This window comes from Aulonocara stuartgranti, assembly GCF_965226115.1.
Source record: "Aulonocara stuartgranti genome assembly, chromosome: 6".
In the NCBI taxonomy this organism is placed as follows: Eukaryota; Metazoa; Chordata; class Actinopteri; order Cichliformes; family Cichlidae; genus Aulonocara; species Aulonocara stuartgranti.
The window spans coordinates 12,156,910-12,184,401 of record NC_138944.1 but is presented as its reverse complement, the minus strand read 5'-3'; the positions used below and the strand labels follow the sequence as shown (position 1 = coordinate 12,184,401).

General features: G+C 38.7%; 1 protein-coding gene across 1 annotated transcript; it reads right to left on the bottom strand.

Moving 5' to 3' along the window:
- Positions 1-716: 716 nt before the first annotated feature.
- smc3 (structural maintenance of chromosomes 3) lies at positions 717-27,317 on the bottom strand. The gene is made up of 29 exons (XM_082536121.1): positions 27,110-27,317; positions 26,380-26,455; positions 26,208-26,246; positions 26,057-26,124; positions 25,723-25,794; positions 25,044-25,123; positions 24,868-24,946; positions 24,431-24,548; positions 23,754-23,929; positions 23,413-23,493; positions 22,756-22,920; positions 20,693-20,814; positions 20,220-20,433; positions 19,560-19,663; positions 18,355-18,454; positions 17,368-17,528; positions 16,820-16,961; positions 16,442-16,592; positions 16,195-16,345; positions 11,933-12,086; positions 11,585-11,743; positions 10,429-10,536; positions 10,033-10,141; positions 7,639-7,886; positions 4,220-4,432; positions 3,534-3,725; positions 2,830-3,007; positions 2,384-2,490; positions 717-1,838 (listed from the first exon to the last, which is right to left on the bottom strand). The coding sequence occupies exons 1-29, from the start codon at positions 27,122-27,124 to the stop codon at positions 1,767-1,769; spliced, it is 3,654 nt and encodes a 1,217-aa protein (XP_082392247.1). The 5' UTR covers positions 27,125-27,317; the 3' UTR covers positions 717-1,766.
- Between the last annotated feature and the right edge of the window lie 175 nt (positions 27,318-27,492).

Sequence of the window (27,492 nt, the reverse complement as noted above, 5' to 3'; positions counted from 1 at the left end):
ACAGACAAGTGTTGTGACGGAACACAATCGGGTGTGAGAATATACACGGGCTTTTCTTTTTGTAAATACATCTCTCTTCTTTCATGAATGTAGCTTTTCAAAGATGTTTTAAGATCAAATCTATCAGTTTACATTGCCAGTATACAGTGCTTATCACATTTATTAGACCAAGATCTAATCTAAGGTTTATGACACAGCTGTAGCTTCAAGGTATCCATCAGGTACAAAATCACATTTTTAATACTACTAAAACACATTTATTTTTATTAAGTGGCCAAATAGTCATTTACTTGGATTTATGATCAGAAACAGTTTTTAATGGTTGAACATTGAACCTGCACACAAATTAATCAAGTCTAAAGTTCGGTATAAAACATGAAATTATTATTTGCATTAATTATTATCCATGTATATTTTTCAATATATTTTTAAACATTTTTGCTTTGTTTTAATCACAGGTGGACTAATAAATATATTGAGCACGGTAAAACCAAACATAATTGCTCTAAAATATTTTTGTTGAGATAATTTGATTAGTTTGGCTGTACACACACACTTGTGTTCTGATGAAAATGTGAAGAAACTAAATGTAAAAGTAACATATATCATAAATATGTTACTTTACCACCAATGGACTTTGCTGTAAAAAAAAAAAAAAAAAAAAAAAAATCAATTAAAGAGCACCACCTAGTGGTGGCAGTCTCATGAAGCGGAGATGACGTGTTTATTTATTTTATTTTATTTTTTTTCACCTTTTATTATTTTCTATTTTCTTATTACATAAAAAGGAACACAAACATTTAAAAAAAGAAAGCTTTGAAACAAGGTACAACATATGAGGAGTTCAATCCCAAACAAAGACTCCATGAAGGAAATTTAAGATTAATAACATCTTGGCTTCCTAGAAAACAGCGACTGACCGAGTACTGAACCCAAGTGGACACGGTCAGGTTTCACAAACATTCTTGTTAGGAGGATGTGTTGGTTCCCAAATGGGTATCTGTTGTTTTGGAATTAAACTTCATATATTGAAATGACCTCAAGACCAGAATTGACAGAATACAAGCATAAAAAGGGAACCACAAGCTTTGAACATTTTAAGCCAAGTGGCTTTTGTGACAGAAGTAATATTTCATGAGTACAAAGAGTATACATTACAGAAACCAGAGTAAGAATGAACACATCCAGATGAGCCTAAGGCCCCCAAAGATTCATCCAAGTCATATCAAAACACTCAACTGTACACAAGAGGAAAGATCCTGAAGGGTTACATCTCTGGTGCTTTTATCATTGGATGACAGATTACCAAAATTCGGCTAAAATAAATCATCGCAGTAACACAAACATGAAGTGCTCCCTTCAGAACCTTTTTTTTTTTCAGTGTAAAATAACTACACCTCTCTTAACTGTCATCTATAATGAGGCTGATTCACATCAAGTCCGTCAGCTTAAAGATTATCAACATAGCCGCATTTTGTCCTCCAGATTTTTCGTATCAGCCTTTGAAGATTTAACTCTAAATATGAGTAATGGTCAGTTTCTGGGCATGAATTAAATTACATCTTAATCACAAGGACGTCACAAGAAGCTGAGACTTCCTGTGTTGTTTATGTTTAACACGACTATAAAAAGGTTTTTGGACTGAGTGGGATATGTCTGTGTTTGGGCCCTGTTTTGGAGGCCTTTGAGGTTTGCAGTGCGCTGTAGAGATGGAGGAAGAGGGGCTGGAGGTGGGGGCCGAGAGGACGATAAAGAGCAGGAGACTCTTAACCATGGGTGGTGTCATCCTCCACAAAGTCTTTGGCCTGCTCCGCTGTGATCACGTCGATGTGACTCACCTAAAAAACAGAGACGGTTAATGACTAATCAATGCTGCACCGACTGAGCAGTAATCGTTTTTCTTAAGAGACAGACACAAAAGAAATTACTATCACTTTTCTGACGGAGAACAAAGACACAAATGAACTTTGAATGCTATTGATTTAAGACAAATGGAGTTTGAACAGAATGCAAAATTATGTTTACAACACTGTCACCACCACTGCATTTTCTCCCTTGAATCCTAAAGCTAAAGTGAAGAAAATAGTTGTTTTTCCCCCCCACTGACTTTAGTAGGCTGGGCTGTGTGAGAACAAATGAGCAGCCTCTCTTAAGACTTATTTTTCTTGCTATTGTTGTAAAAAAATAAATAAAATAAAATCACCACCTACTATTGGGAGAAAAAAAAAGTCAAATGCATTTGAATTCTCAGAAACATCATCACGCTGTAAACGATCACCGATGATTGTGAGAAAACTTGCTCAGGTACGTTTAAAACTTGTTAATCCCGGAGCATAGTCTGACTCTCAGTAGATATACAGAGACTCGAAGGAAGAGGCCTCACCTTGTTTCTGAATTTGACACCATAGAACTTGTCGGCAGATTCGAGCAGCTCAGGTCTGAAGGTGGTGGTGATGAACTGGGCGTGGCCAGCCAGCTCAACAATCATATCTGTAATAAGAAGGTTGGTTTGCTTTGAATAAAGTTTCCAATATTTCAGCAACTGTCATTTTAACTTTCTTTTGGTCAGTAAATATTTTCTCCAAACCATGCATCGCACCAGGTCTCACTACAGTTTCATAAGCCTTCCCTTTCACCCCTGATGCTCATCTCCTACTTCTACTAGCTTTCATTTGTTTTCTCTCCAGGCTATCGTCCACCTTCTACCTACTCTTACTACAGAGGAGACTGCGATCAATGATGAGAGGTATTTTTATTAATCAACCCTACTAAGCCATAGGGATTAAATTGCCATCATTTAATCTGTGTAGACACATAACTCATCGTTACCTGAGACAGCCTTTCTGTGCTGTGCGTCCAGGGCCTGGTCGATCTCATCAAACAGGTAGAAAGGAGCAGGGTCACACTTCTGGATGGCAAATATCAGAGCCAAAGCCACCAGAGACTTCTGACCTCCAGACAGCTGCTGCATCTCTCTCATCTCGCCCTGCTTCCCGGTGAAGGACACCTACGCAGGACGTGCATCAAATTAGACCATCAAACTTTACTTGAAACAAAAACAGAGAAATCAATTTCTTTACTGTAAGAACTTTATTATAAGAGTCTCTGATTCATGAAGTTAAACAAATCCTCTGCAATGTTACAACAGCTCTGATAATGATAAAGATAAATTTAGCCCTAAGAGGACTGCGCATTACTCATTGCATGACCAATCTCACCTTGGTTCTTTCTCTGTGTGGGAGGACCAGAAATCATAACAGTCCAGAAATACACATTCACATGTTTCCAAACAAAGACTCAAGGAAACTCAATATACTGAGGGTACTCAAGAAGCACAATTCTACCTCAGAAATGATAAAACTTTATATAATGGGAAAAACTAAAGAGCTGAAGCATTTTGCTTACTTATAGCATCTTCTTCTTATTTGATTATCTTCCATTCATTTTTAAAAAAAAGCTGATTTATAAATGGTAATCAGTAAAGCCCGTCAACTAACAGCAGATAAAACAACTGAACTGAAAAAGACTCCCACCCTGATGCCGACTCCAGTGAACTGGTCCACGGAGGGAACGCTACTCTGTGAACCGGAGCCCCTCTCGCTGTCAGCACCCCCCTCTCCTTCATCCTGAGACTGGCTTCCTTCAGCATCACCTTTCTTCATCACCAGCGTAGCTTTGCCACCCGGCACCAGTTTCTGGAAAACCTCACTGAAGTTCTTCGACACCTGAGAGGAGCAGAAGGTAAGAAGAGATAGAAAGTGAATTTTAGTCACATTTTGATGAATTTTTCACATTCTGAGAAAATGCTTTAAATTAGTGTTGAACTTCTTCAGGGATAAACCTCTTGCCATCTTCTAGGTTTCACCTCAGTCGAAGTGAGGTCACCACACTGGACCACTCAACCATGTTTGTAGCTTCTGAAGCATTTTTAATGTAGCTTTTGTGTAACTGGGTGTACTAACAGTCTGCCCAAGAAAGATTTGCTCCAGTTTTGGGTGTGTGAAATTATAGTGTGTTATTAGTGTCTTACCAGGAATTTACAATCCTACGATTTACGTATGAAGTGTGCTAGCTTTGGCTGGTAAGTTAGCACTGCTTATCCAAATAAGATCACTTCTGCTTTCCCCAAAAAATGTGGGTGATTTACATACAGGTCTAAGGTAAAAACCATGGACTTGTATCACTGAAGATTTTAATCAGAGTCTGAGCTGCAATGTACCTGTTTGAAGGTGAGCTGAATGGCCTCGTACTTGCGCAGCTCCAAGACATTCATGAGCTCCATGATGGATTTGTAGCCACGGTCCAGCTCATCCTGACGCTTGATTAGCTTTTCCTTCTGCTCGGAGAAGTTGACAAACTGGTCTAGAGCCTTTTTGTTGACATGGCTGTACTTCTTCAGCTCAGTGTTGCACTGCTCCAGTTTTCTGAACAACTGTTGGAGGAGAGGGAAAAAAGTGGAATACAATACATCATTAGTTCCAGGCAAGATCAGATCTGCTTTAAATCAGTATCATTTTAAATTACGCCTCAAAACATGCTCTCTTTCAAAATTATAATTTAGATTGCTTGTGCATTCATCCATCCATCTTTCAGAAAACAATACTTTTTGTGTCTGTGAAGGTTCTCAGTCATCCAGGTCATCGTAGTCAAAGGAGCTCGCAAAAGAAAAGCGTCTGGACTTCTTTAAGTTGCTTGAAGACGTTTCACCTCTCATCAAGAAGCTTCTCGGATGAGAGGTGAAACGTCTTCAAGCAACTTAAAGAAGTCCAGATGCTTTTCTTTTGCAAGCTCCTTTGAATACTTTTTGTGAAATAACAGTATATTAAGTGATGCACACAGAAAGCCACCAATGTAAAAAATAATAATAATAAAAAATGCATACATGCGTGTTTTAATTTTTATGTTTTTAAAACCTGAACTCACTAATTTGGCAATTTTGCTTTGATGTTACAACTACACTTTCAGGAAATATTGCTCAGTACTTTTATATTTTCAGATTATTTTTCCACTCAAGGACAGGTTTCATAATGCTAGAAAATGAGTTTCACATGTTTAACTAAACATACATTCATTATGCATTTCATGGACGCGTTTTGCACCTTTTATTCATATCTGAAAGAGGACACGGCCTGATCAATTAAGATCTAGTTTAGTCTAGCCTGAAAGTGTCTCACTGTCTCTCCAAACTCTCAAACTATAAATTCATCTCTTTGAATCACTAATGACCAAGTGCCATTATTACATGGCTCTCTCAAACACTTCTGCAATCAATGGCACCATCATGCCCCCAAGCAGTGTCCTGTGGAGAAAGATTAACTATATGGAGTGTTTATGAGCAAGCGAGCCTATTTTCGGCATTGTTGAGGAGGGGGGCTTACACAAGCACACACGCATAGACACACACATAGTGTGCGCACTCAGACACTTATGAAAGAAGCAGCCAAGTCCACTCAACACACAGTCTTTACCCCCAGTGTCTAGTGAGTCACTAGTGAGTGGGTGGGATGTGATGGCCTTGGGCTTTATTCCTAAAGAGACCTGGCTCTGGCTGCATGTGTATGTGCAGATATTTCTAAATGGATTTGGGGGACAAAATGCACATAAAGACTGACCTCAACCCAGCTATTTCATTATTGTTTGTGTTGCTGCTGTAATGGCTAACATGTGAAATAAAACTGTTCCTGTAAGATTGCGCTGCTTTGCAGGATACTGTCTTTCAGGTCACCAATTTACTCTCACTGATGCCAACAGCTTTTCAGGAGCAAGGCTCTCTACTCAGCTGAACCCCAGAACAAAGGTTATAAGCTAATGAACATTGGTGGGAATAGATTTTGGACCTAAAATAATCAGGCAGACAGTAATGTGATTCCAAGCTAGTGTTGTTCTGTGTCTGTTAAATGTGTGCTAAAGTAATGATTTGAATGTATTTTGTACAATCACCAATTCAACTTCATAAAGTAATGAATAATATGTCAGTGTGTTCAATGACTCGAGTGATCCACAGTGGGTGTGTGGATGTTTTGTGATTTACTCTTTCTGATCCTATGCATGTAACTTGCCAAGGGACTGCCGATTCATATTAGCTTTATGAATTTGAATTTTGAATTTATTTATTTAAAGGGACAGTGCAGTTAAACATAGTTCAAGTGCAAGACATGAGACTGATGTACTGCACATAGGTTTATAGCTACTGCTATGCTAACTAAAGCTAACTAAGCTAACAGTTAATATTGTACATATTTCCTTCTTAAGTGAAACCAATTAAATTAAAATGAATAATTATTATCTTTACCAGTCTATCTATTCATATAAAGTCACTCTAAACAACACATGGAGGATGCCATCAACTGGCTCCTGCACCCAGCACACTCCCTCTTTGAAATAACTGCAAACACTGTGAGAATTATGCTCTTTGCTGTCTTTGTGTGGATGTGGGTGGATGGTGTTTTGGGACGGGATCAATAGGATGTTACTTTGGGCATAACCCGGCTGGTATGAGCCCCTCTCCAAGAATTGAGAGGGTTTCATTGCATAACTGATGTACAGAAGTACAGCAGAGTGGTGGACAGTTTTATAGATGGTGTGAGCTAATCTACAGCTTGCCATCACTAATACTAAGCCACTGATTTTAGCCAATAGGAAACAGGTTCCTCCTATTCTCCTGGCAGCACCAAGGAGTTAGATTAAGAGGTGGCTGAGGACAACAGATACGCATAGACAGTGAATTGTGACTGGTCCAGGAACTCTGAAGTTGTCTTTAAGAAGGTCCAACAAGCTGATCAGGAAAGCTGGGCCAATTCTAGGAGTAGAACTTAAGACTCTGTGTCTGAGAGCAGGATGCTGAAGAAAGTCTTCAGCATCATGGAAAATCCATTCTACCCTGTGCATGCTTCCCTGACTGGTCACCAGAGCAAATACAGTAAAAGCCTCATTGCCCTGAGATGCAGGTCTGAGTGCTACAGAAGATATTTGTCTCACTGTGACTCTATAACTCCTCTCCATTGTGTATGGGAGGTGGGACTCTTACAAACACTTTAACACACGCACAACAGTGCTCTTTTAAATCACTCCATCTGTTCTTTCCAGGATAGATGGATTATTATAATCTCTGATTTTTCTCTCTCTATTATCACTTACCTCATCTGCTCATAGCATAGACATCATTATCACTGTGTCAGTTTCTGCCTATTTGCACTTCAACTCACATGCGAGATGCTGTACATATGTGTATTTCTACTCATACTAAAACTGCTTTTCTTTTTTGTGTATCTTGTTTTTCCAATAAACTGTGCCTTATTCTATGTTTAAAATGCATTTTATTCTGTTTTTGACACTTTCCCACTGAAACTTGTTAGTTTAAAGTGACTGAGCATGACTCCCAGCTCCCAGTGAAAATAAAAGCCCCCAGTGCTTTGTTTCCATTGAGCATGTAAAAGGCAGAACAATTTCCCCACTGAAAATAATAAATGTCGTATTTTAATAAACTCCCACTGAAAAATAACACTGTACACTACATGTCTGAAAAGTGCTAGGGCTGGCTGATAAAAAAGAAAAGAAATTTTAAAGCCAGCGGCGAGCATATAACGTCATTAAGCACTGTGTGTGAGTGTGTGTGTGTGTGTGGGTGGCAAGGCGTACCTGTTTGAGTGTGAGGGTCTGGTATTTCTCAAACGCCTCCTGAGGCAGCGAGCCGAGCTCTCTGATTTTCTTCATGCACTCCTCTTTCTTCTTGAGCAGCATGCCCTGTCTGTTGGTCATTTTCTCCAGCTCCTTTGTGTCATGGTTGATGGCGTCATTCTGCTCCTTCTCTATGTTCTTCCATCGCTCCATGCTCTTTATGTGCTCCTTGATCTCCGCCTCAGTCTTGTCAATCAGAGAATCCAGATCTGGGAAAGACATTTGAGGAGGTGATATGGGTTAGATTTTTATCTACACATAGTATACTGCCGAATTCCTGACTTTAAAAAAAGATGACTTTCTTTAATAGTTACTGCAATTTGCTTCGTCTGGGAAAAACAAACAAACAAACAAAAAAAACAACAAAGATGGTAAGGGGAAGTTTTTTACCAACTTATTTTGGGTGGACTGTTTGAGCCTTTTATTGAATTAGATTTGAGTGGTTACTTTCTTTGATGATGTAACATTTTAAATGCTGCTGACATGTGCAGCACAACATGCATGCACTTTCAGATGAGTTTGCCAACAGTAGCCAATGCTAGCCAGTGTACTGGCAGTGTAAAACCCATCCACATCCACACACCTTTGCTGAATGTGGTTACACACTGAAAGCCTCGACTTTTCTTTCCTTGATCAAAGGAGAACGCACCAAGTTTGTAGCACTGCCACCTCCTTTGATTTCCAACTTGTCACAGACCAGAGAGAGAAAGGTGCTGCAAAGATCACGGCTGGAAAGATCTTTGAGATGTTGTAACTCACTAAAATACGAATAATTACTTAAACTGACTATTTTAAGTGCCATCTAGCGAAGGCCTGCAACTTTTAATTATTTTGTCGACCACTCTCGTATATCCTTAGTTTCAAGATGGCTCGTAAGACTTTGTGTCATCTTTGTTCAGCAGAAGCGATTACATCATTTGTCTTTAGAGCCTTTTCTCAACAACCTACAAAAAGGGAGACAATGTCTCTTACTTTCATTTAAATAAAGAAGAAATTAAGATTTTTCTTCTTTCTTTTTTGGAACAAAGGTAAAACTGACAATAGTCAAGAGTGGATGACTGAATATAGCGCCTACATAAGAAAAGGATGATGCTGTGAATGCCTTTAATTAGTTAGTGCCAATGATGAAATATGAATCCATGCAAATTAAGGGTATTCAGAAACAAGTGCTTTTTGACAACTGCATTTTATCACCTCTGAGTCACTGCACCACATTTATAGAACATTTATACAAATGTGCGACCAGGCAGTCTGTGCAAAAACATATTATTCAAATTGTGATTCGAAGGCATCACAGCCATTCTCACCATCTGCTGGCAGTACCAACTCAATGAAGGTATCCTACAGTTTTTCAATTTACACTCAAATGACAACAATAAATTGAGCCAGACAGGTATCTCTAAGCATAAGAGATAGAAGACTGGAACGATATGATTTTTTTTTCTCTGCTTTCATTTTACCCGGAAATGTGCAGTAATGAGCACTACATAGCTACAGATTACACAGAGATACAGATATTTACCTATAGCCTATCTATAGATGAAAAAATAAGACTTAAAAGTCAACGTCAAAAGTTAAGGTATAATTTAAAGTCCAGCTGCAGCCTCTCCTCTCGAACACTAGAGCAGGCAGTGAACCTAGTTGTTAAAGTATTATTTACAGCTGTCAGCTATGCTTTAAGGGCAAAGCCTTTGTGACAGCAGAAGACCCAGATACTTGATCCACCCTTTATATTAGCTCAATGATGTTTAATAAAAAAAAATAACTGAATATTGTGTCCTATATAATTACTGTAAAAAAGGTTTTAACTGAGTCACATTATTTCATGTGTATTTTTAAAGCAAGTGTCCATGGCTTTTTGGGTTTATTTCATTTTCAAAAACCCTTCCTGCCCTGAAAAATAACATTTTCATTATTTTTCCTGGTCTTTAATGACAAAAATCAGTAATTTACTTTAAATACTAAAAACTCTTTAAAAATACTTTTCTTTGTGATCATAATAAAATTAAAACTTATTCCAAAACACATGCTTTCAGGCGTTTTCTTTATAAATTCAAATTTAACTTCTGGACAACTGTAAGACAGACTTACATTTAATGAAAGCAAACAATTACAATAGAGGAGCAACCATTAAAAATACACCAACAGGATCCCCTGTAAGTGATTATGTCTAAAGTGAAACCTAATCTAACTTAAACCACTTTTAAGTAGGTATAAACTGTCCTGTTAGTAAAATAATACGTGAGCTTCTATATATGTGTCATAAATGTAGCCACAACCACAGCAGTGACTATTTTATCCCAACATATGAACAGTAGTACTGACAAACATATCAATAAATTAAAAACCACATACCTTCTGATCGAGCTAAAGTCTCTTTAACACGTTTGTTGATGCCGTCCAGCTCAGAGGTTGTGGCCGTGAGCACCGTGCCTCCCTCCGTCTCACGCAGCTCGTTTAGCTCCTGTGAAATACAAAGTGAGGGAACATCAAAATAGTAGAATAAATAAAAAGGGAGGGTCATTCAAACACCCCTCTACCTAGAAAATGAAAACATTATTTATAATTAAATCGGCTATATCCAAGAATTAATTTGTAACAGACCACAATTTAACAGCAGAAAACAAAGAATCAGAACTTAAAATAATCTGACTTTGTTAATATGAAAAGGGAAATAATTCAACAAACATACACATATAGATCATGTGACAAACATATTCTACAAGCAAAGTGCTTAAAGGGATGATGTACCTGCTCCACTTGGTCAAGACGTTTCCTTAAGTTCTCATTGAGATATGTTTCCACTCTGGTCATGATGCCCTCAAGCTTGATTCTCTCATTCAGCAACTGTCTGTTGTCCTGCAAGTGAATAAAGACATCGAAGCACAAAAGTTACTTATGTGATATTTTCACTATGTGTTGAAATACCAGTGATTTGATATTTGAATGGGTTTTTCTTGCTTTGTTTATCACATAAAAGAAATCTCTTGCATGAAATGGTGCTGTCAGAGTGACGGATGTGTGAGGAGTGATAGTCATTTATCTAAAAGCCAATTTTACAGTTTCTGCCTTTATAAACATCCTGACAATCCTAAGATGAGAGCAACTTTAACTGTTCAGTCTACACAGAATACAATCTGCTAAAAATAAATAAATAAAAATTGTGTATACACTTATCTGCCTCAGCGACAGTTATCAGTGAATGTTATGTAAAGGAACAAGTCTTTGCCCACTTATGTCGAAGCAAATATCATATTAACCAAAACCCATGAAAACTAAACCAGGAGTTCTGTTGCAGGTAATATAATCTGACAACAGCAAACATAACAGAACCATATATGAAAGGCTTCATGTTGTGGGGGCGGAGTTGTTGCACAACGATGGCAGGAATGGCTGAAAGTTCAATGAGGGGAAAGCCGAGAGCAGCTGGCCGTGAAAGAGAAAGACAGGGCAATGCTGTATCACAGGAACATCCCACACACAGCTGCTGCCTGCTTCTCTCACCTCAGTCAGAGCATGTGAATACACTAGGAGGAGGCAGAAAGCGAAAGGACACCGAGAAACAAATGTAGGTAACCGGCATGTTCTCTGAACTCCATGTAAGCACGCACAGATGCTGCCACAATTTCAGATTCAACACATTTCTAAAAGACAGTAATTATTTCACTGGAACATTTTTCTTAAATGTCTCACAGTTGATACATAAGTTTTTTGTTTTTTCACATCAGTGTGATTTCCCCCCCTGAAAAACCTGAATAAATTGCACAATAAAGTTTTGAGCAATAAACTGCTGTAAACTGATATAGCACAATTACACAAATGAAAATTCATGTGTGTGTGTCAGTTATTTTACAGTGCAGAAACACTGTCACAAATGCTGCAACAGACACAGTCTGTGTCCACTGACCTGCTGCAACTGACGAATCTCATCGTTGAGGTCGTCGACACGCCTCTGATCTTCCAGGCTGAGCTGAGACAGCAAATCTGTACCGAGCTCCGCCTTTAGCGACTCTCTGGTGGACTCCATGGCATGGAGGCTGGCCTCCAAACTCTGAAGACTGCGTTGCTGGACAGAGAGAGAGAAAAAACGAAGGAACGTTAGACAGCAGTGGGCAACATTAAGACAATAATGGGGACAGGCTGAACCTGAGGCACAGACCAAGTTAAACATCAATAACAAAATCTGGTCATAGTGATCTTGAACACAGGGTTTTTATACAGGTTACAATACACTACAACAATGAGGTAATATTACCTTGGGCATGAAAGTCTTCTCTGACTGCTGCCTCTTCTCCTTCAGCATCTTCATTTCTGACAGAATACTGTCTCTGGATGCCTTAAACTTCCTCTGCTGTGTCTCGATCTGCTGCATCTGATTCATCAGTTGGTCAATCTCATTGTTGATACGTGGAGGTGGCAGTTAAGGAAGTATATGCCAATTTTTACTACAGACGAGCATTTTCAGTTTTTCTTAATAGCCACTCTTGAGCTAATCACAGTTACGTCATATTGCAGTGCCTATTATAAGGTCCCTGATGCGATGCATTGTTAAATCGTTATTACCATTTCCCCAAGCAAGTTAAGTGCTGGGACTGCAAGAAACCTGGATATGCAGCCCATGAAACCCATTCAAGCATTGAAACACTAGTGACTTACACAATAAATACAACTGTATGTCAACTCAGCTGAGCAAACATTACAAACCAACATAAAACATGCCAGACAATGAAAACACCTGCAAACTGCAATATTTACAAGAGTAAACACTACATTTCAAACCTCACAAACAATCTGATATAACTAGTTTGATGTGACCTGTCGCAATGCAACAATTAAATTACCCCCAGGTAAAAAAGTGTAACATACACTTAAAAATACACTTGTGACATACACTTTCCAAAATGATATTAATGTTTTCAGTGCTTTTGCTAGTCCCCAAGCTGAGAAAGAAACAAATTTTCCCTTATAGCAAAAGAAGAAAAAAGAAATGAGTTGGTGCAAGATTAATGAATGTCACAGAACAATGATACAATACATAGCACATAAACACCTGATTACCCTGTTAGTTTAAGTGTCATACTTTTCTTCTAATAGGTCTTGAACTAGAGATTAAAATCACCAGTTGTGCTTCTAATGCCACAGGAAGAAGGTTCCACGTTTAGAAGTCAGTTTTTGGTTTTGTTAATTTATTTGTTTTTGTTAGTCAACCAAACTACTTGAAACGGTTAAATAAAAAGGATAAGAAATGATTCAGCTTTAATTAAGCACTTTGGCACAGAATCCCTAAACAACAGAGACAGTTTTGTTGAAGCTGAAGCAGCAAACTGGAAGGGCACTCAGAGAGTTGATCTTCTGCCAAGGCCAAAGTCACATTCAGCTATTTTAAGTGACTTGGATCTAAAATTAAAGCATGTAAAGGGTTCTTCTTTTGCACATACACCACCTCTTCCCAAAGTTTCAAGAAATTCAGCCTGGTTAAATTTTCTGTAATCGTACTGACAGACACACAAAAGACACTGATCAGATAATGAGTAAAGTCATGGGGCATGTTGTAGGCTATTTAGTGCTCCAATAATGTGATTGGGCTTTTAGGGAAGGAGGTGTCTCTAAAATCAAAGCAGAGGATTAAGAAGGGCTGCACATGCTCATCATTAAGTTAATTTAACAGACAGGCTTATTGATCTTCAAAGGACTGCAAAACTCCTGTGGCTCCAGGACTCAATGAACACCAAGACCAATCAATGTAGTGATATAAAAAGGACTGAAGGAAAGTGGATTTTCCTGCCTGCTGACCAGAGAAGACTGAGAAAACAGATGTTCAAAGATAATCTGACAAATGTGAACAGATAATATCAGGCTGCAAACAGTTTTTTTCCATAGAAAAACAAGATAAATTAGCACAACCACATAAAATCAGGTACATTTAAAATTTCTGTTTCACATAAAAACTGTATGAAGTTTCACTGCAATGTAATGGAACAGTGAAGACGGCAACTAAAAGAAGGAAGGAAGGAAGGAATGGCTGGGAGCTCATGCTTATTGACAGGGCAGAGGTGGAGAGTGAAAAACAAGGTGTCTTAAATAATTAATTCATTCTCTGACTCACTCCTCTGGGGAGTGAAGTGAAGCACCATGTCATCGGCACAGATGCCCATTTCGCCTACTGACTCATACATATACGTAATCACCAGGTGCGCACACACCAAGCAGCATACGCTTTACTGGCTGTGAGTGAGTGAGAAGCTACACACCATAACACAGGTGTGCAAACAGACATTTAATCATACTGGGCCGGAAGTGACCATATTCATAAATACATCGCACATGCAAACACAAATCCTCTGTGATCCACTTGTTTGGCCTTCATGAGCTGTCCAGCAGTGAGTCATGGCTCTGGCCGATATGACCCAACACACACTAATCCTTCTTGACCCGATTAAACTCTGCCACAGCGTCCCAGCTAGGCTCCAACTGGCCTTAAGGTAGCTACACAACCCAGACTGATTTAATACACAATTAAAACAAAGGTTCAGCCATGTGACATCACTGCATAATTGAATGAGGGTGGTGTAACTTTCAATAACATAGTTTTATACAGAAAACAGCTCCAATTTAAATTAAAATTTTAGTCCTAAGAGGGTGCAAAGTTTTCTGTTGTCAACACAAAGCAATGTTTACTTTAAAAGTAGAGCTGGGCGATAGAACGATAACGATATGTATCGCGATATAACTTTTACTCGATAGAGAAATTAAGCTATCGCGATAGACCTCGCCGCTCTTGTCCTCTTTAAAAAAAAAATAAAAAAAAAAAAGGTCAGCCGATCCAAATTCAGTAGCGCAGAGCCGAACCAATCACAGCCGCAGCGTCACGTCGTGTGACTTGTTACGTACAGCACAAGTGCCAAGCCGCACATGTGTTTGTTTGGGAAGCAGCCAGCGGGTAATGGAGCCAGCGCATAATGGAGGAAATGAGTGTGCCGACTAGAAAAATCAACCGAGCGTGACCGAAGAGAAAACAGATGATGGTTCCAACGCCGGAGAGATTGTCGAACGGAAGAGCCATAGAAGTTCCGTAGTGTGAAGGTATTTCGGCTATTTCAAGTCTGACAAAAAACAGAGTAGCGTGCACTGTAAATTGTGCCGAAAGCAAGTCTGGAAATACAATAAACTGGTGCATGCGTCACACTGTGCGCCACGTTATTGTTTCGGTGAAATGAATTTCTACAATACTGTTAATTCTACTCTCTGCAGTGTTTAAATGCTTACATATACACACAGTTACTGTCCCTCCACACATACGACTCAGTTCTGCATCTATGCCCCAGCTTTGTTTACTTTTTCCCACCGAGGCTTCTAGACTTCTGATTGGCCAACATTTCTGCACGGTTAGGAATCTAGCGCCACCTGCTGCTTTGGCATGTTCATAGCAGCGTTTTCCTTCATTTCTGCCTTTATGTGTGGACGGGATTATTTTTTTAAAACGAAAACGGAAAATCTCCGTTTTCAAAAACACCCGTGTACGTGTGGACGTAGCCTCAGTCTCTGACTGGAAGTGCTAATTCATCATTCGGCTTTTGTCAGACTAAAGTAACTGTTAAAACTGTTTGAAAAGCTAAGCTATACAACAAGGAGAGATTGAGAATTTCCTTTTAGTTCTCAGTTTATTTGATATTGACAAAAGTTAGTCAGTTTTGTCTGTTCTTCTGTAAAACAAACTAATATTTATTTTTAGAATTAATACTTTATTTCTAAGTGGAATTGACAATTTAGTCTGTTTCATTTGTTCTATTTTGAAACTTAAACGCTTTAGTGGCTGCCTTTTGTGTAGTTTGCAATATTTGCCTTTATTTAGCTGAAAAAGTCTCATGTTCCTTAAGTACATCTACCCTGTTGAACTTATTATGAGAAATAAATATTTAAAAACAAGCTGCTGATTATTTCACATTTTACTTGTGAGCAACGGCACATTTAAATCTTACAAATATAGTTATTTGGCTTATATCGTGATAGATATCGTTATCGCCTGAAATGAAAAAAACATATCGTGATATGAAAAAATCTCATATCGCCCAGCTCTATTTAAAAGTCAATATGAAAACGATTTTAGAAAGGCTAGTTTTAACTGTACATCATGATTTAAACCTTTCAGGCAAACACAATCTCTATCCTGAAAAGGAAAGAAAATCTACTTGGATCTAACAGATACCGATTATTAACTGTCTGTCTCCAGTGTTTATGAATTTCATAACATTTCAAAGTGGGAGATGTCTGTTTAGTCATTTTCAAATTCAGTCTTGAATCACATACTCCCTTTTCCCTCGGTATTCCAGTCAAACCCAGGCCATTTTTCTATTGTCAGTAAGTCTAAGCAGGGGGCCAAAACTCTGCCTCACTAATAACGCGATTCTTCAGTGAAGCTTTCAAGTTTGCTCATACTCTCAACGGACAGCAACACACAGCGCTCTAACATCAACATGATAAACAAACTCGCCACACGTTTTAATAGAAAGGATATGTTCAATGTTCCTGCGCAGGTTTTCATTGAGTTTGGCCTCCAGCTCACCCAGCTCCTCCTCAGCCTTCCTCATGTCTTTCTGAAGCTCCAGGCGAGACTTTCTGGTATCATAGTATCCTCCTGTCAGAGCTCCACGGTGGCTGACTTGGTCACCTAGTAAGTAACAAAACAATGATATGAATGTTCTCAACTGGAGTATTTTGCACTGAGAATTGTTGAAGCTGTATTGCATTTCACAGCAAAGCTTACCCTCCAGAGTAATACAGTCCATGGTGAAAGCTCTTGCCAACTGGGTGGAAACCTCCATGCTACGACAAATGAGGGTCTTCCCAAACACGTGCTTGAAGGCTTTGTCAAAGTTGGAACTGTAGCGGAGCTTGCTGATCATTGGGATGGCATCCTGATGGAGAAAAATGAAACAAACAAACAAAAAAAATCATTGGTAATAATGAAACTAATTTGTCAGTAGAAATCTTGATGAGAAAAATGGAATGAAGAGGACTGAACAAAGGGAAAGTTGAATGCAGTTTTTATGTTAACTGCCACTGTCAATTACTGTATACCACTATTTGCTAGTAGATTCAAAATTTAATACATGCAAAGCGCCCATTCATGTCAGGTACTTACGTTGGTTTCTGGGTAGGCGGTGTCTCTGACGTCCAGCTTGCTCAGAGGTAGGAATGTGACTTCTCCAGGCAAGTTCATTTTGTTGAACTCCATGAGTATTTTAGTGCTCACTTCATCAGTCTCCACAATGTGGTAAAACAGCCTTAAAAAAAACAAAGAAACAAACAAAGACGAAAAAACAAAACAAAAAGTAATTTTTTACTATAAATCATAAATTGTTTATAAAATCTACAACACCTGCTCTGTGAGTAAACATGAAAACTCCCATTTGATATTTAAAAATTTTAACAGGTTCTAAAGAGGAAGAATAAAGCAATAATAAAAAAGCCTAAGGCAGATGGTATACTGATACTACAAACGGGGGAGTAACTTCAGACTAAATGTTTTAAACTGACTGGGCTGATGGCTTCCCACGCAGCAACCTGCTCCTTTTACCCACCGGGCACATTTGTATAATCTTGCATAATAAAAGGACTTGGAGCCAGAAAGTGTTGTTTTCATTTCAGCCTACACAGACATTTGAATGAAAATACAAAAGCAAACCACACCTGGTCCCAGCTGTAACCTCCACGCAGGTGTAAAAAGCAGGCTCACATTCAAAGTTATTCATGACGATGCCATGATAACCATTGATGACATGCTGGTTGATGCCCTTTCGACGGAAATGCTCAAGGACTTTGTTGATGCTGTCAATACCGTTCAAGATGGCCTGGAGGAAAGATCTACATTCTCAGTATGCAAAATAACACACAAAAAAGCACAGAAAAATAAACTCATATTGTATGAGCCATGAAAAAAACCCCAGGTCTGTATTAACTCCATGGCGCAATCCTACACTGAAATATACACTGCGAATATAAAAATGTGAGATAGATATAGCCCATCAAAGGCTGGAGACGGATGAGTCAGCCGGGAGTAATGTAAGAAAAATAAATGTAGGACATTTGTCCATGAAGCTACATACAGCCTCCTTTCATCTAGGCAGACATTATTCAGAAGTGATATTTGATTGATGTATATGCCCCGAAGAAATGACTGGATGAGGCAGAAAGGAGTGAGTCATATGTAAATTTAGCTAGCTATCATAAGGTGCCAGTAGCGACGCAGATGAATGATTCCATTTGATATATCTATTCTGACAACCGGCTGAGTCACAAAGTGAGTCGGTCGCTGTATTAAGGTGGGCTCGTTTAGAGAGCGAGGCCTCTTTTTCTTTTTTAAACTTGGGATTTGATTTATCTTCTCTTGCCCATTTCTTCGCTAACAGCTCTTCTGTATGCAAGTGCGTGTGTGAACTATAATGGCAGGTCTACCTGTGGCTTACAAGTGACATCCTGGGAAAGAGGAAGATAAATCCATGTACTGTGTGTGTGTGTTCAAGTAAAAGGATTCAATCCTCTGAAAAAAAACCCATCCACTTCTGTGCCCATACATGCATAGTCACACTTTCACTTGTATCCAGGTGGAAGCATTGGGGATCCTATAGTTGCATTATGCACGTCAATAATTTCGCAGTCATGTACAGTGACACAGACCTTGCCGGTGGCTGCTCTGAGGAGCTGCTGTTTTTTCTCCAGGTCCTCTCGTTTGGCTGCCAGAGCCTGCTGCTCTGCGTTCTCCTCACGCCACAGGTAGCTGGGCAGATACAGAGAGTCACACACTGTTACACTTATGTCACCAGAAGCACTAAAACGCAAGTGCAGTCATGACACTAAAACAAAAACAAAAAAAACCCTTCAAACTAAAACTCTCTTTTATAAAGGGTTACATCTTTTATCTCTGTATTCCTTCATCTTGGAAATAGATTATGAAACCAACACAGCTGCTGATTCATAGTTTGAATGTATTTAAACATAAATATTCATTCACTTTCACATAATTTCAAGTCAAGCTGTTTTTAATTGCAAACTGTAACTATCATCCTCAAGTAAAAATATATCATCTCGATTCCCTGCCAAACCATCTCATTGTTTCGGTTTGAGTAAATTCATCATTTGTTCTCATTTTTAGATATGCTACTAATAGCTTGCAGCTGTCATTTTGCCTTCTCACCCGACAGACTGCGCAGCGGATCACAGTGATGGGTGCATAATTAAAAATCTGACATACACAAACTATTCGTGGAATCTGTTTTACATGCTGACAGTAATAAGGGTCTTGCTGAATTTAATAGAATTCAGTTTAAAAAAAAAAGAAAGATCACAACCTCTTTTTATGCTTAAGGCAAATTATGCGTTTTGAGTGTCATTCCTAATAATAGCTGGAGAGGCCTGAATGTGAATGCTGCCTTTGTCGTGCTTCAAGAAACATGGAACAATATTGCGCGTTTTCACTAAAAAGCCTCATGACACAATTCAACCACCCTGAAGGACCTTTTAAAGGCAAGGAAACTGTGGCAGCAGAAGCCTGAGGTATCATCCTCTGTGTTACATAAACACACCTCATTGTTTAAGTGGACTGAGAAGGCCTGGTGACATTCACAGGAGACAATACACTGGCATCTATCTAAAGGTTGCCAAGCGGAAACAGCATACTGGCTAAAAGAAAGGCTAAACAACAACCTTTCAACTCAATTCAACATGCAGGTCTGACTTATGTAAAGCTTCATTTTATCATGAGATGTCAAACTAATCAAAACTGCACACTAAAAAAAAGTTTAAAATATGACTGAATTTTATACATTTACATCTTAAAGATGTGAGGTCAGAGAGAAGATTAAAAACAAAGACGAGGTCCTTACTTTCTTTCGCTCTGCAGTTCATCTTTCTTGTTCTTCACTTCATAATACTTTTTGTCCAGCTCCTCCACACGGGTCTTGACCTCATTCAGATCTTGATCGAGTTTCTAAAGATACAAGTTTGAAGTGAGACACATTAACCTGCCAGGATGTCAGATCAAAACAGCAGAAATGTTTTTCTAAACGACATATATCACACCACTAATCCGAAATAAATAAATGCAAAATTATTTATTTTAAATCTGTGTAAAGTTAAGGAGCCAAATGAAAGTCTATGCCTTGTTGACTGTTTTTTTTTTTTTTTTTTCTTCACTTTTTTGTTGTGGATTTTGCACCAAATGTTCACAAGTCATGTAATGAAAAGCTTAGTCTCAAACTGTTAACTTCATAATAAAGATTTGTTTCCCCCTTTCAAAATTTCCCACCAGTCCATCCCCTAGAAACATTTTTTTTACCACTTCTTCAAGCTGTATGCACAAGACTGCAAAATACCAAAATAAAAGGGAAAAATAAGTATAGGTTAAAATGTTCCAGTAAAAACAGTGTCAGAAAAAAAGAATAGCTAGTTATTTCAACTAGAGCAACAAAAGACAGGAAAGCAAAACTCAGTGTGCAATTCTTTTTCATGGAAAAGGAGGTCTGAAACATTTTGAATTATCTTACGTTATACTGCTCGAGGTTCTTCTCCTTGTTTGCTTCTGTGTCCTCCAGGTCTTTGTGGATGGCAGCAATCTGCCTCTTTTTGTCATTGATAGCCTGGTCCAGAGACTTCAACTCCTTTTTGATCCACTTGTCCCTTTCTTCCTTAGAGGTGAACTGACTGCCACGACCCTGCTTAGCATACAAGTCTGTCCTCTCTTGTGTAGCTTGAGCTAATCTGCAAGACAACAAAGGGGGATGATAGATTTATAAACTGAACCGATAATTTTCTTTGGCTCTCCTTCCTTCCTGTATTCAAATGTTTGTATAACACATGCAATAAAATAATTTTACAACGGAATTCGCAAATATCTCATGTGAAGACACCTTTAATCTCTCACTATCAAATTATATTTAACTCAGGTTGACTGACTCATTGAATCACGCCCGGTCACCGCCTGCTCGGGGAATGATAACTGAGAATGAGTCATCCCTACCTGGAGATGCCCCGCTCCTCCTTTTCCTTGACCATGTTGAACTTGGGTTCAGTCTCCTGCAGCTCTTTTTGTTTCTCCTCAATTTTCTCCAGGAGCTTCTGACGCTCCTTCAACAAGCGTTTCTGGAAGATCAAGAGCAGATTATTAATCCAACAAATCTGACAAATGAAAGGTTAAGAAAAGAAGAGTTACATGTGAGGAAAAGTGTTGAAGAATAAACAATCCTCATGACAATTATGAAAAATGTATACTTATATTTTTAGGGCTGTCAAAGTTAACAGGATAATAACGCATTAATGCTTATTCCTTTTAACACCTCTATTTTCTTTCGATTAACACATGCGTGCTTGGGCTGTGACCTGTGGCCCACCATCCTTAGATTGGGGTGTCTGGAAGTGAAGCATCAGAACATTGTGAATGATAAGCAGAAATGGATGAAGAAAAGGGTCGTTTGAATAACAAGTTTAGCTTTAATGCTCTGCCAGACGGTTCCCTTGAGAAGAACAAAATTATTTGTACAATCGATGTGAATCGAGTTAACACCGTAGTACGTGAAGTCTTAAATACTGCTTCCTGGCCAAAAACACCACTGATAATGTAATAAAATATATACATTTTTAAAAATCTGCAATTAACTGAGAGTTAACTATGGACAATCACGCGATTGATCGCAATTAAATATTTTAATAGACCGACAGCCCTAACACATTTACAACAGATTTATATAAAAGGTATCTACTGGAAGAGAATCCTATAAAAAGAGCATTAATATTCAGTAAACCAAAATGTGCTAGTATTAATAGAAAATGTAACTGACAACTGATTTGGACAAATTCCTTTGTGAGATGGCTGTGCTCACTTTTTTCCCCCCGTGGTTTGATCAGCCACCTCAAAGCTGATCAAACCAGGATCCCCTGTAGCTAGAGAGGCTTTTCATTTTGCTCCAATAACTTTTGGCTGGTGTTGTGCCAGCCGCAGCCAGGTGGGCTTAATCCAACCACTAGCCAGCATGCTGCCTGGGACCCACCATGAACCATAAAAACTGAGCCAATAGAGCTGTTATGTATAATTATCGTCTTCATACTCACATGTGCACACAAACACCAAGCCATATGGAGAGTGATGCATGCCAATTCTGTACACGAAACCTCATGCCAGGGATGATGTATAGTGGAGCTGTAAGCAGAGTCTGATACGCAACCTGGTGCTTACTCCGTTTTGCTTCTCATCCCATCCCACAAGCCAACTGCACATTTTTTTGCACTGGTTGACCTGTTTTAATATTACTCATGATATTAGATATTATACAGATACTGGATGCATGATCACATACATTAAAATATAGTTATATTAAACTGACAAGTAACAGCTGCATCCATTAAATGAAATAAATACCTTTAAAACACCTTAACCAAAACCACATATTATTAGTTTTGTAAGAATGAAGCACTTGAATATTTGGATCAGTGCCTTTTGGTTTACTGATTAAGTTTTATGCTGTTTTCTTTTGGACATTCTCGGAATAATATCCCACCATACTAAATAAAATAAGTCATGATTTGGGGATTTCTGGTTTTATAAACAGACTGAAAAATTGACAGACACCCTTGCCAAAATTCTTGAAAAGTAAAGCAACCTTGGACAAGTAATAATAATAATAATAATAATAATAATAATAATAATAATAATAATAACAACAACAACAACGGATTGGATTTATATAGCGCTTTTCGAGACCCTCAAAGCGCTTTACAATTCCACTATTCATTCACTCTCACATTCACACACTGGTGGAGGTAAGCTACAGTTGTAGCCACAGCTGCCCTGGAACAGACTGACAGAAGCGAGGCTGCCATATCGCACCATCGGCCCCTCTGGCCAACACCAGAGGGGCTGGAAAGTACCCACATTTCCGGCTATAACAGGGGTGAGTGGAGTGGATTAAAAGAGAAAAAACTGCCAGCCTTTTCTTTATACAGAGATGGTAAAGGGAAAGAGGCAGGGGGAGTGTGGTTGGTGCATCATCACGTGTTTAGAGTGACGCAGATGGGAGGCTTCCGTACCCTCTGTTCACTGTTGCCTGCCAGCTCGTCCTGCAGGTCCTTGGCCTTCAACTCGAGTTTGGTCCTCTGCTTGATCTGCTCCTGGCGCTCTGCCGACAGCTGCTCTCTCTCCTCCTTCATGGCAGAGATCTTAGACTTCAGCTCTCGCACAACACGCTCCGTTTCCTACACAAAGAGAGCCAAAATAAAGAATCATTGTATGAGGGGAAAACAAAACAAAACAAAAAAAACCACAACAACCTACTTCCTTTACAGCGACTAAATGATGCGTCATTTATTTAACAAGGTCACAAAGATGAGCTGATGACATTAACCATCTAGAAATGCGTGATATATTTAGATAAGCAATGATATATTAGAGGAAAAAAAAAGAAGAGGTCAACAAACATTAGATGTGAAAATAACACACAAAAGTAAAATTTAATTGCATTTTTTTGTGGTTATGGTACCTGAAATGTTGCACTGAACAAAATCAAACAATATTAACAAATGACTTTGTTACTAAAACACAAAAATGTCAAAGTAGATCAATTACCAGAGCACAAACACATCATTCACGGTCATTTACAAAATACTGTAACACCATCTTAAATATCATTCTGTGATGAGATTTCACTGAAGCCAAGCAATGGTTGTTGGGGTTTTTTGTTTCTTTACCTCCACTTTGTCTCTGGCATCTTGCTGAGCATCACGCAGTTGTCTGGACTTGTCTCCACAGGTTTCTCTCTTGGTGGACAACTATTAAAAGAGCCAAACGTAGTACAAAAGTCTTGTTACTGAGGCAGGAAAGTCTACTTGATACTGGCATTTGTTCACATTTAATTAAGTTTATAATGATGTCTAGGACAATAGAACTCGTGCTTTACTGCATAAATAATGCAACTGGGTTGCAACATGGGTTGCGTTACATTCTTACGCCTGCATCAAAATACAGAGAAGTCTATGTTTTGTGTTTTTTTTCTGCATGTGTACTTCAACGTTTTTCACAACTTTATTACCTCATCCAGCTTGGCACGGGTTTCATTCAGCTCCTGGTTGTAGATTGTGTACTCCAAAGCTCTTCTCATTTTGTCCCACTTCTGGTACTGAGCCAGTTCTTCCTTTTCATCTTCCAAGGTGTGCAGACGCTCCTCGATGTATTTCAGCAGTTCATTGATCTTCTCTCGCTTCCCCTCTGAGGAAAACACACAGTGGATTGTTTTCAGGTTTTTCTCTTTGTAACTCCTTCACCAAAGGTATACAAAATTAAGCAGTACTTCTGTTATAGAAACAATTTAATGCCACGGGTTACAGTCATGCACAACGGTGACTGTGATGGAAATCCGACAGTACTGCTATAAGACAGTGGAAATGGAGTACGTTTTTCTATACATTTAAGTGCTTTGACGACCACACAAACAATGAAACTAAAATGCTGCAGGAAGGAAAGCCCTGGAATGGATCTGAACCAGGAACATTCTTGCTGTGAGGCGACAGTACATGTGACACAAATTACAAATCCTGCCTAAGGCTAATGAAACATGGTACATATAGATATACATTATAAAGCCTTTTCAAAACAATCTAGCTGATGTCATGTAATAACAAAACTGTTCACAGACAATTAAAAACATTAATGAATTAAAATCTACCAATCAACGGTTGTACAAAATGAAAGGTATTCAAAAGCGTTTACCTGTCTCCTTCATGAGGGAAATACTCTCCTCTTTGCGTTCATCATACACTCGTGTCCCTGCCACCTCTCTCAGCAGCTTTAGACGCTGTGAGTCAGGGGCTGTGGCCATTTGGTTGATCTACATAAAACAGTAACATAAGGTAAATTTTCCAAATATCTGGTGTACCTCTGAGATATTCCTATCAGAAAACAAATGATAATAATTATAATTAATTAATGATTTTTTTTTTAAATTAACATCAATTATTTAGTCTACTAATACTCTTAGTTTTTGGAAAACAGACTAAGGTAAATAAATAGTGAGGACAACACTGTTTTACTGTCTGTTCGACTAGAACTACCCACCCAATGACCACTGCTTGAAGAATGAAATTCATTTCACATCACCAAAAACTACTGTGCATTAAATTAGGCTTGGCACTGCACTTGTCTCTCACCTTTCCCTGCTTGACAATGTAGTAGGGGTTACTCCGAGAGAAGCCAGCACTCTCCAAAAGGTTCATGACATCATTCTTACTGCAACAAGAAGAGTGCATAGAATAGATGGAATCGCACATGTAGTATTGGCCTTTGGCAAATTTAACATGGACAGCTGATCCCTCGCAATACTTACGTCACCATCTTCTTGTCTAAAAAGTACTGGTCCTTCTTTGCTCCAATGACACGACGAAGGGAGACTTCCTCTTTGTCAATCTAGAAAGAGATGCATTTATCACTGGGCAAGCTGAGGGTCACACAGAGGACGATAATTGGCAGGTTATGCCACAGTATCACCAGGCTGCAACATTTCACAGACATCCGGCCTTCATCATCAGAATAAGAAGGACTGTGTGTACTGAAGGCAACGCAGTGCAATCAGTGGTCTTCATAACAGTCATCACCAGGAGAGACTTCAATATTCAATATGAAATGAACAACTTAAATTGGAATAAGGATGTTCACCATTTTAATACCCAAGATTAAGAGTCTTGTTACAAAAGAAAGCATAAAAGGGTTGATGTTGCTGGTTTTTTGGATTTTAGTTTATTGTGTTTTCCTTTTTTTTATTTTGAGGTTTACTTTGATACAAACCAATGTAAACAATAATGCAAATTTAATTGTGAAACAAATATCAGCACTGAAAAGAGACTATATGATCATACACGTTTAGCCACAAGCTGCTCAGTGACCATTTATTTAACACATACACACACATTCCTTGAGAGGCCTATGGAATTTTTTAAATAATATCACAATGGAATCAAGCTGAAAATACAGTAATAGAATAAATTTGAAATGTTTGCCATTCCTACCGGCAGTCGGTTGTCAGAGTTGTCAAATATAATCTCCACAAAAGCCGAAATGACACGTGGACCAGTTCCCTCCTACAGTGACGGGGAGAGAGAGATTTTTACACAACGAGGTTTTGGCATCTACCAAAGAGGTTTTAGTCAAAGCTAAAGCAAAATCACTCACACTGTGATAAAAGTTAATAAAAAAAACAAAACAAAAAACATTTTTGCCAATTGGCACAGGTAGAAAAATGCAAAGATTTTGATTGAGAGTAATCTGTTATTTAGCAAGCATTCTTGCATTCATAGCTTCCCACTAAAGGCTCATGTTCCCAGTACATTTTCCTGTACTTACATGGAGCAGGGCCAAGCGTTGTTCAGGTCGCAGGTGGCTGAATTCATCACTGAGCACAAACTGGATGGCTAAAAAAAAGAGAACGGGAGTTAAAGTCTTAGAAGTCTAAATGTTTGAATTCTATATTGCAGCAAGTTTTGAGGCTTCATACCATAGAAAAAGTTACTTTTTCCTGATCCATTCCTCCCAACTGTAAGACGAAGGGAAAAATAAACACAAAATGAGGATATGGTGACATACAGTACATAAAGTATCCGAAAAACCTGATTAGCAACTCAGGTGCAATACAAAATAATTATGGAAAGATGTGGATGAACACATACCGATGACATTGTGCTTTGGGCTAAAAGGGTCTACCACAGTTTGGTCCCTGTAACTTCGGAACCCCTGAATGATCACCTGCACAGGGAACCAGAGACCACCGTGAACACACCGACAACAACATCAGCTGTTTCAGTGCAATATTTTAACCACATGCTACAGTTAAACATGGTCAAAGAGCTCCTGGGTCTATGAATATTTGTAAACATAAGGTGTGTAAACTGTTTATGCTGAATAGCACCATCACAGATAAAACGAGGCAACAGGGCCTTGGCTGATGGTCACTCTGATGGTCTACCGCTACTTTCATTCAGGACATTTTTGAAGGTTTGAAATCAACAATGCCGAGTTAGCCGACAACTATACAATAAACTCTCGTATTCTGCATCATATGCAACATTAAACGTTATAACAACAATGAAAAGAAGCATACAAATCGGAAAACCTGAGCCTGGCCTAGTTGCGTTAGCTTAGCATCTCGAGAGGGGACAGGCAATTCACTTCTACACTAATTCAAATAGCGCTAGCTAACGTTAGCTAGATAGCTACACAACGTTTGCCGTTTATGGAGTGCCTGTACACAGTTTTGCAATCCAATCAACGTTATACTTTGAGTGAAGCCTCGATAGCTATATATTTATCATTCAGTGGAAAAACGTTAAGCTGGCCTAAATCTTGTTATTAGACCAGTAACAGTCGGCAACACGCATCAGTCTGGTCTCGTTAGCTTACCTGTTTAATATACATGGCTGCTTATCCAGGGCGTCCCCTCTGCAAATTTGGAGATGAAACACTCCCTGCGCCAAGCTGGAGAAACCACAACTATAATAATCCAAACTTAACAATCAAACTGTTGCATTAAAAATCACAAAATACTGTAAGGCAGGAAAGAATAACATGGAAAATGGCGGCGGGGGCGGGATAGAATGGATGATACCATTTTGTGAAACTGGGTTGTAGGGATATACTTGCACTATATTCCTACATGTGGGGAAGCTAAATAATTCATATGAAAGGTAAAAATTCAAATATAACAATAATATAATGTGTATCTACGGTTGGGTTACGTTTGTGACATAACATTAGGTCTTTTATTATTGCTGTTTATTCGCCTT

What these genes read in the sequence shown, in the direction of transcription:
- smc3 (XM_082536121.1), bottom strand. An exon ending in CCCAAAGCACAATGTCATCG is followed by an intron (nt 26,247 to 26,379) that starts GTATGTGTTCAT and finishes TTCGTCTTACAG; the next exon opens with TTGGGAGGAATGGATCAGGA. An exon ending in GGACTGTATTACTCTGGAGG is followed by an intron (nt 16,346 to 16,441) that starts GTAAGCTTTGCT and finishes GTTACTTACTAG; the next exon opens with GTGACCAAGTCAGCCACCGT.